Here is a 10,706-nt window from a genome sequence, read left to right on the forward strand (position 1 = left end):
GAAATACTAGTCAAAGCGAGTTCTCTAGGTTGTGTATAGGTGAAGTATCAGAAATGAGAGATGACAGGGTGACTGGGGGTCTGTGTGTCGATTCTAGGACACAGAGCCAGTCGAACAGTGGAATTACACATAATACAACTGAGGCCTCTAGTGGCGAGCATATGAATTACATCATTTGAACACATGAAAGAAAATAAAAACACAAGGGAAAGCAAGAGTGAATGTGTGTGTGTGTGTGTGTCTGTGTGTATGTGTGTGAGAGAGAGACCTACTGTACTACAGAGGATGCCTCTCTTGTTGTGTGTGTGTGTGTGTGTACGTGTGTGTGCATGTGTATGTATGTGTGTGTGTGTGTGTGTGTGTGTGTGTGTGTGTGTGTGTGTGTGTGCGCGCGTGTGTGCGTGCAGATATGTGTTCTAAAGCAGATGCTAGCTTCTCTCTACCACCTTAGCACAAGACATACTGCACTGTCCACAACATCGCCAAAACATGTCAACTGCGACGTTCTCGTCCACGTGCTCTAGATGCAGTTATTGCCTAGGTCACACCGGAGACGTTATAAACAGACACTACCTACTACTTTTACAAGTCAAAAAAATCCTGAATATCAATTTCTAGTACACGTTTTACTAGGTAGTCAAAATATACATCATGAGCTGGTTTCACAGACGAGGTTTAAGTCGTCTAGTCGTGGACTAAATCACACTACTTTCAATGTCAAATCATCCATTGAAGATGACTGTTTAGTCTAGGGTTAGACTGAAGCCTTGTCTGTGAAACCGGCCCCATATTCGCCCCCTAGTCTGACTTTCTGCTGGGGGGGGCAGAAGGGGTGGGGGGCACAAAACAATATTCTAAATACCTCCCTCTCATAGTGCCGCCTCTGTGTTTAGTATATATTAGAAGTTTTACTATGGTATAGTGTCAATACTTTCCCATCCTGAAGTCTATTTCTGAGTCTCCTTGGGGGAGGGAGAGAGGGAGGATGGGGGAGAGAGGGGGAGGGGGGGGGGGGGGCTGTGTGGGCAGGAGTGATTGTGTTTTTATCATAATAGTGCTGAATTCCACATCAGCCCTACCCACTACCCCCTACCCCCCGAGATATCACTGTAGATCTGAGAGGCTAGGGATAGGTATAAGCACCATGGTAGTAGCCCACCTAGCTTAGTGACAGACCGGGTGTATATCAGGGGGAGGCTGGCATACAATGTTTGATACCATTCCTAATTCCCGTCCCATGCGTTTACAATGAGCCCGTCCTCCGATTTCTACCTCCACCAGCCTCCCCTGGTGTGTATCTATCCGATCCTCTCAGATCTCCAGGAGTGACTAGAGGGTAGGGGGGCTAAGGGGGTTCAGCTGCCTAACCCTAACCCTAACCCTGCCTATCCTGGGTGTGGGCTTGCAGCCTCACACGGGGGGTGGGGGGGGGGGGGGGGGGGGGGGGCATTGTCTTCTATTCGATACCTCCGTGGGCTACTGTTGCTGTATATATACGTAAGAAAGTCCACCATACTCTGCATAGCAACAAAAAAAGAAGAGGGAAAAAAAGAAAAATCAAATAAATAAAAAACAAAAACGCACAAAACCAAGACCTCCCTCCCTTCAACCAGTCGGCATCTTTAACAATAACTAAAAAAAAACTTTTCGGTGGCTAACATCGTTTTTTTTTTTTCTTCTTCTTCTCTAGAACATTATACAGAATTATTTTTTTGTGATGCAAGACTTTGTTATTACTTAAAAAAAAAAAAAAGAAGGAGAGAAATCAGTTTCTTGATGATGCGTTGTTTCTGCTTCCCTCCTAGCCTGCTTCGCTAGCTAGCCGCGGCTAGTCGTCTTCCTCCACGGGGTCCGCGTCCCAGCACGTGATGTCAATCTCTGCGCACGCACACACACACACACACGCACACACACACACGCACACACGCACACACGCACACGCACACGCACGCACAGACACACAGACAGACACACACACACACACACACACACACACACACACACATACACACACATACACACACACACAAAGTCAACTGTCAACAGTCCTCCAATTTCCTGATATTGCACTAGATTGCAGCATAGCAACCGTCATAGCATTGCTGTGTTCACTATCACAGACTTCTTATGAAGTCATAAGTTCATAGTTTTCATTTCAGTTTTCATTTGTTTCCTGACATCCTCCTCTCACCTGGTGGCTTGTTATAAAACACTGGCGTTGGGGTCACTTTAGCCGAGCAGTCGTCTGTTTGGGCAAACTCCTCCTCCTGTGATTGGCTGAAATAGCCCTCGCTCACCTGTACAGACAGACAGACACAGTAGACAACATGTAATATTAATACAGGCCATTTAGCTGACACTCCGAAGCGACTTATACTGCATTGAGTGCATACAGTATATATGATCCCAGCGGAAATCGAACCCACAACCTAAGTGTTGTTAGCACAATGCTGGAAGCACAGACAGAGAGATGGATTAAGAGATGGACAGAGAAATAATATGATAATATTATAGATTATAATCTGATAATAAACCATATTATGATTGAATTGTCTCAGACACAGACACAGTGTCACTACTAAGCAAACTAGCCACATCAAATACTGAAAAAAAAAAAAAAGAAGCCTGGTACAGCCTGGATCATCTAGGCTAATTTTGTCTAACGTCATTGAGTATCGGGTATGTGTGGGAGAGAGATGACAGGGTACAGAAACACTGTGTGTGTGTGTGTGTGTGTGTGTGTGTGTGTGTGTGTGTTCTATATCAGGAACATAGTCTACCTTCCACTTTGTTCTTTGTTCTGAGCAACCAGTGTGCATCATTTGCTATGTGTTGATGTCACTTTAGACCTCCAGTAGAAAGTATTGACTGCCCTCTAGTGGTACCCGTACGTAACATCAAGCGTCTCTTTATCTCCTCTCCAGTATAAAGCAGTATGTGAAATTGAGTATGTATACAAGATATCATACTACTGTAGATGATCCTTTCCACGTATTATGAATTCACGGCACACTAGTGAATACTATAGTATGGTTAGTATGTAGCAGATACAGCACATTTAATAAACAGTAGGCAGAATGCTTGTCTGTACTACAACTGAATGTGTTCATTGGTGCTGTAACTTCAGGGGCTGCGTTCCCAGACCCAGATTAAGTCTAGTCTAGTCCCGAACTAAAGACCATGCATGAGAATCATAATTGAAAGTCCTCTCTGATGTAAGGCCTAGTCTACACATACACAGGTGTTTAAGACAGGCTTTTTCCTCTTTTTTCATTCTCAAAAAAAAAATCCCATCCATACAAGCACTGTTATAGAAAATATCTCCACAAGAGAACTCAAAAAACGATTTAAAGTGCTCACATAAGCATGCCAGGCCAGTAGGGGGCGATACAACGTTATGTCACACACTAGAGAACAACATTAGAAGCATGCACATCGATGGGCTTCTTCTTGAGCGGCGAATACAACAACAACAACAACAACAACAACAACAACAACAACAACATGTCGCCTCTGGATAAACAACAGAGATAACGCTGCACGCCATCTGATGTCACAAGGGCAGAAACTCAGTTTTACCTCTCTACACACTGAACATTTAATATCTTCAACCTGGAAGAAGTTTTCAAAAAGGTCTGTTTCTTTCCAGTGACCTAAAACGCCGTTTGCGTGTGGACACGAACGGCCAAAACGCATAGCTAACGCAAAAGCTACGTTTGAAAAAGATACCCGTGTACGTGTGGACAGGGCGATAGACTGCCTCTGTGTCTGAACACCTCTCCTAGGTGCTTTGACTGCACGACCTGCAAGCTGCAGCAGTAAGTGTAGAAGAACTCGCACACTGCGTAAACCTTAAGGAAAACTCCTTAGACAGAGATTAGAAAGAAAACAAAATCTTTATTTTATCATGCTCTTAATAAGAGAGCATTCATCTTTAAGAGCATGATAAAATAAAGACTTTTTTTTCTTTCTTCTAATCTCTGTCTAAGGAGTTTTCCTTGAAGTTTATGCAGTGTGCGAGTTCTTCTACACTTACTGTCTCATCGTTTTTCTAAACTACCGCACCTGCAACCAATCATTGGAAGAAAAAACAGGACAAAGCAAGGCGGGACAGTTTTCCCTGGACTCTTCTACAAGCTGCATCATCACATCACACATCGCATCACACCCTCCGGCCCTGTCCTGACCTGAGTCCCCTCCTTAAGCATCGCCTCCCCATTGGTCAGGAGCAGCTGTCCGTCATCCGTCTCGCCGCTGTCGGAGGCCGACCCCCCCGTGGCGTGCTGCAGTGCATGCTGGTAGCTCAGGGTCATCTGGTGGGGTCCGGCCACGTCCACCAGACTGGAGGGCTCGTCCTCCCCCCCCACCGGCGCCGAGCAGAAGGAGTCCCCCATCTCGTCGAAGCTCACCAGCGGCACAGGGCGGCTGGGGTGTGGCCCCGCGCCGTCGGTCTGGTCCGAGACGTGAGAGGACTGGGAGGGGGGGGCGGAGCCGGCGCCGGGGGCGGGGGGGGCGCTGCCCCATAGGTCCACCAGGCTGTCTGACTCGGGTTGAGCCGACGCCCTGAAACCTGAGAAGGGGTCGTCGTCATGGGAGACGGAGGAGGCGGAGGAGGAGGAGGCGGTGGGGCCGTGGGGGTCGCGGGTCTGGGGCGCAACGCTCTGAACGGGCTTGGTGGGGGTGGACTCCTGGACTGGAGCTCTCTTGGGTTCAGCACCTGGGGTGGGAGGGAGGGAGGGAGGGAGGGAGGGGAGGGAAGGAGGAGGGGAGGGAAGGAGGGAGGAGGGGGGAGGGAGGGAGGGAGTCGGGAGGAATGTAGGTGATTAGCACTATGCAAGGCAGCTGGCATAGAGGCCGGTGTGGGAGAGATGATTTGATGTAAAAGTTTATAATGTGATTTTGCAGCACTGGTGAAACTAGTCTGAACTGGTCTAAAAAAAACAAGTCGAAAAACAAGCTTGTCGACCAAGACAGGCAAAACCATCATCAACCGTCATTCATATCAACGAGGAAAAGCTAGGAGCTAAGAGAAGCCAACAGCTCACCTGAGCACAACTCTGGAGGTTTGAAATTCCATCTGAGACCCAGAGGGTTCTGCTAGCTGCCTACAAGAACCTACGGTCCTACATCATCTAAACCAGGAGAAGAATACAGGTGGAGGCTAGAACATAGAACCCAGAACAAAGAACCCAGAACATAGAACCTAGAACATAGAACCTAGAACATAGAACCCGGAACTAGAACCCAGAACCTTGAACCCAGAATCTAGAACCTAGAACCCAGCCTCTGAACCTGAAGGAATGAATCTCCAGCTGAGGAGATCACTCCATGGCTTGACACTGAACAGTCACAACCTCATGTTGTCCCTCTGTCGAGTGTGTTTCCTGTGGGGTACTTAACATGGTCCACATGGAAAACCACACGGTCCACAGGAAAACCACACGTTCCACAGTGAACCACAGCCCACAGTAGAGCTCACACTGGACCACTTCGCTCTGGTAACACCAGCAGACAAAACCCAGCCATCTGTGAAGGCAAATAAGGCTTGGGAGTCCTAGTCTGTGTGTGTGTGTGTGTGTGTGTGTGTGTGTGTGTGTGTGTGTGTGTGTTTGAAGGCCAAAAGCCATACTGTAGTGTTAGTCTTACCTGACCATCATCATCTCCTGATTTCCTGAGACATTGAGTTGCCGATAGCTCAATCCAACAAGGTGAGCGTTTCGTGGTCAGACAGTACATGTGATTGACTGGGGTCTCCTGCATAAACTTGGAACTCCTAAACTTCCACCTTGTTGAGCTGCTCCGGAGCCATATTATCCAGTCGATTATATCCCAAACTTGGGGGTCGTTCCCTGATTTCAAAATGTGTCCCCTGAGAAAGTCTGACTAACCTCTACGATTTGATAAACAAGACACAAACATGTTTATCTTCGTATGAAGACAAACAATGTCTGTGTATCGCACCTGTAGCTTCTACCAGCTACCAAGTTTTTTGGGGGTTGGATCTAACAATCTAACCAATAAGAGCATCTTTTAGGTGATTAGAATACAGTTGAGCTTGCGTTAGCCAGCCATCAAGTTGTTGGGGGTCACAAGATATTATTGATGTCAATTTGGGGTCGCGAGACAATTTATTTTCGGGGGGATGTCTTGGATTTTATTGTATGACGGACATTACCCCACTCGTCTCTGCTGTCCTCCTCCGTATCCTCGTCTTCCTGGAAGGGCGTGGTGACTATTAAAGGGATGGGTGTTGGGGACACAGGTGCCATGCTACTCTTTGAGCTCCCTTCAATGTCGCCATCTAGGGGATGGGAGTGAAACAACACACACATCGAGATGGCACAACAACAAACACCACCACCACAACATCAACAACAACAACCACAACAACCACATCATACAGTCAATCACATCACGTCACAAGAGATAGTCCGAATGGAACCACACGGTCACCATGGTCACCAATGTAATGTTATTATCACTGTCACACAAACACCACCACCAACAACAACAACAACAACAACAACAACAACAACACACAGTCGTTAAGATATTCAATAAGAAAAACACATCACCACCACACATGAAAAACCCACAGGAATGAAATCACTAAAACACCATAAACAAATACCACCACATGTTAATCACAACGATGGGGGATGACCAATGAGAGACCTGAGCTGAACACTGAGTGAAATCGTGACGGTGAAGTCGGACCTCCTCTTTCTCCGACATGGTCATCATTTCAAGCGTGCGATTGGACGATGCGATTGGACGATGCGGTTGGTCGATGCGATTGGACGATGCGGTTGGTCGATGCGGTTGGTCGATGCGGTTGGTCGATGCGGTCGGCGACCGGCGTCAGAAAAACGTCGGCCGAAAGCGCAGATGGAGGAGGAATGAGATGATGATGATGTCACGTAGGAGTGACATCAGTGGCGGTCTTCGGGGCTACAGCAGCCAATCAGATACAGCGGTGTGATGTACTGTCGTAGAATGGCAGCGGGGACATTCCACACATTGTGCGTGTGTATATGTGTGTGTTGCAGCACCAGGGATGAGCTGCTATGAGCCAATCACAGATGAGTATTCACATCTGTCCCTCGGAAGTCTGCAGCATCGCTGGTTAGTGGTTCTGATCCTCCAATCAGGAGGTTAGTGGTTCTCATCCTCCAATCAGATAGCTAAGAGTTCTCATCGTCCAATCAGGGACTGATTAACTGTACACCTGGTTAGGACATCACGTGAGGGGACTTTCTGGCCAATCAATGTCATTCATCAAAACTTTTGACCAATGAAGTCAAAGCAATGAGAGAAGATTTCATTTTCATAAAGATTTTGAGTTATGTTCCGTTAGTCAGCAGTTTGCCACGGATGTGCGCTCTTTATTACTTTTATACTTTAACTGATGACTGGATTAAGTACCAGAGAGAGTAATTAAACCAGCATTACTGAAGACCTCGAGGAACTTATTTAATTGAATTTGATACTGTACGGACGGCTCTAATGTATAAGGAAAAAAAAAGAAGAAGAAGAAAACTAATTAGATAAAGAAATAAGAAAAGCAAGGCTGGCTGGCGGTGGCTTTGGGTAGCGCTAAATGGATAGACACAGTATGTGGACCTACAGTACATACAAATATTTATATTACGTTACATTAAATGTGAGATTAAACATTCAAACATGCCCCCAGATATAATAATAAAAAAAGGAAAATATATATATAAAAAAAGGGAAAAAAAGAAAGAAATTGGGTTGGCAAGACGCACATTTGGAGGGGCTGAGCCCCCCCTGCCCATAGCCACCGCTGGCCCTGGACCAAAGTCTGACGTTTCCATTCATTAGATGACAGCGGAACAGTCATGTTATACAACAACACAACACAACACACCCATATGATGACAGAGGAGAGAGCTGGTGCATGAGCTGAACTGGTTGGATCTGGGGTGCGTTCAGGTCAGGAGGAGGAGAAGGTGTAAACGTACAGTTAGCAACTGTTTAAAATCGACGGAAACGCTGCTGTTTCTCAACGCGACCGGGTTGAGGAACGTTTGAGAAACGTCGCGGCAGCTGAACGCACCCCAGGTTGAACGCACCCTGATTAGAGTTGCCAGCACAGACGCACAGGAACAGGGGGACGGGGGGGGGCAGTATGCCACACACACACACACACACACAGGTCAAAGCTCACATCCATATACAGCAACGCTCACATAGGGCCCACAGGGTACACAAACACAGACCCCAAGAACCGCACACACACACGCACACACACACGCACGCACACACACACACACACCACACACACACATTTACAGAAAGAGAGGAAGAACGCAAGTTGTGTGTGTGTGCGTGTGTGTGTGTGTGCGCGCGTGTGTGAGCATTGGCGACACAGTCCGTTAGGAGAGAAGACGTAACGGGACAGGGAGAGAGCTCAGAGCACAGCCCACCAAACAAGCACCTAACCCTGCTGTGTCCCACTCCCTTCACCGCGGTCATCCAGGTACACATCATCATCATCCATCTACCACACACCGTGTTCTCCTCTACTCTACTCTGGCTTCCAACTCTGGACTCTAAACACGCCTTTATTAGGCTCATGTGAGTCAACTGTGCCACTAGCCAGTGCTTAAGGGCTGATCAGAGAACAGCCAGAGTGCTTAAGGGCTGATCCGAGAACAGCCAGAGAGCTTAAAGACTGATCAGAGAACAGCCAGTGCTTAAAGACTGATCAGAACAGCCAGTGCTCAGGTGGAAGAGCTAAGTGCTAGCGCCAGCAGTGTGGATATGGAAGGGGTGTGTGTGTGTGTGTGTGTGTGGGGGGGGGGGGGTCGCGGTAGTGTGACGGGGGGGAGGAGGAGGGGGGTGGTTGATATGCAACGCCAAGGGTGATTTGGAAGGGGGTGACAGGAGATGCTGTGTCGTCTATTGGGGTCCTGTGTGTGTGTGTGTGTGGGGGGGGGGGGGGGGTTCGTAGGGGAGGGAAGGGCAGGGGGGGAGGTGTTGAAGGGAAGGCGGTAGTGGGTTGGGGGGGGGGGGGTGAAGGGGGGTGTGGTGGTGAGTCAGGGTGTTTTTCTACGGCACTACTGTTACCTACTCTGATCCGGAACTGTGAAGAGGAAGGAGGGGAGGAGGGGTTTGGTGTGTGTGTGGAGGTGGGGGTGGGGACGGTGGAGGTCTTGGTGGGAGAGGGCGGGGCGTGGGAGCCGGGAGAGGGGGGGGGCGGGGGGGTCTCTACATACAGCGCCCTCTGCTGCTTCTGACCCAGTACTGTACCTACCAGGTGCCGGGCGGAGCGGCCGGGCGTGAGGAGGCGGGGTGCGGAGGGGGGACGGACTGGGCTCGCTGGGACTGTTCTGCTGCTTCAAGAACGGGCTGTCCAAACGGCCTGGTTAGACAAGAGACAGGGCCCCGGGGCAGGACACACACACACACACACACACACACACAGATAGACGGAGCGACATACACACACACACACACACACACACACACACACACAGACAGAGTAACGAACGCATAGACAGAGATGCGGGAGGGAGGACAGGGAGAGACCAGAGAGAGAGAGAGAGAGAGAGAGAGAGACAGACAAACGGACAGAGGAAGAGCGAGAGAGGGACACAGAGAGAAAAGAGAGACAGAGAGAGAGAGAGACACGGACAGACAAACAAACAGACAGACAAAGAAAGAGCGAGAGAGAGAGAGGGACACAGAGAAAAGAGAGAGAAAGAGAGAGAGACAGAGAGAGAGGGACAGAAGGAGTAGGAGAAACAAAGGGGAAAGGTCAAGAAGGTCAAGGCAAAAGGCAAAGCCCAGTTGGAACGGTGAGAAGTGGAGGATTGTGGGAGAACAGGAATGGTGCCATTGAAACCCATCGGTGAAGAGAGGACAAAGACGATCGACGGAGGAATGAAATGAACGAACGAGTGAACGAATGAGAGAGTGTGTGATGAGTGGAGAGGAAGACAAGACGCACGATGAGGGGTCACGATGAGGGGTCAAATCAATGGAGAGAGAGCGAGAATAACCCCCCGCCCCCCCCCCCCAAAAAATATATGTATAGAGAGAGACAGAGAGAGAGAGAGAGAGAGAGAAAGAAAGAGAAAAGACAGTGGTTAGTGTGGTCATGACACTCTGAGAACAAACCATGCAGAGAGGAAATGAGAAGAATAGACGTGGTTATTTTCGGGCCTTCCCTGAAAAGACTTGTCAAGAACATCGAGAGGCGATGGTCCAGAGTAAAATATGACAGCCTAGGCTTTAGCTCCACGGGCTAAAACAGTCTGACGGTGCACGGGAGACCTGGGCTTCGACCTGTGGTCTGAGGTGGAACCTCAGCTTGTTGCAGGACACACATACAATACATGACTGGTCTGGAGAAGATTCTCCAGTAGTTCCTTAGATAGGTAACAGGCCTAACTGGTCGCCATGTAGCGGTAGCTCCGTAGCGACAGTGGTACCTCTGTAGCGGTAGCTCTGTAGCAGTAGCTCTGTAGCGATAGCTCCACAGCGTTAGCTCCCTAGCGGTAGTTGTGTAGCAATAGCTCTGTAACGGTAGCTCTGTAGCGATAGCTCTGTAGCGATAGCTCCACAGCGGTAGCTCCGTAGCGATAGCTCTGTAACGGTAGTTGTATAGCGGTTAGCTTCGTGGCGTTAGCTCCAGAGCGGTAGCGGTCACTACCCCCATCCTTCTCCCTGGTCCGCTC

General features: G+C 48.7%; 1 protein-coding gene across 1 annotated transcript in view; it reads right to left on the minus strand.

Moving 5' to 3' along the window:
• Window positions 1-1,657: 1,657 nt before the first annotated feature.
• Window positions 1,658-10,706, minus strand: part of dbn1 (drebrin 1) — a 29,996-nt gene continuing 20,947 nt past the window's right edge. Inside the window, 4 exon segments of the mRNA XM_080549830.1 lie at window positions 1,658-1,878; window positions 2,192-2,297; window positions 4,188-4,717; window positions 6,176-6,301. Coding sequence (XP_080405956.1) covers window positions 1,829-1,878; window positions 2,192-2,297; window positions 4,188-4,717; window positions 6,176-6,301 — 812 coding nt within the window. The 3' untranslated portion in view covers window positions 1,658-1,828.

Source organism: Nansenia antarctica (genome assembly GCF_963989245.1).
Source record: "Nansenia antarctica genome assembly, chromosome: 20".
NCBI classification, from domain to species: domain Eukaryota; kingdom Metazoa; phylum Chordata; class Actinopteri; order Argentiniformes; family Microstomatidae; genus Nansenia; species Nansenia antarctica.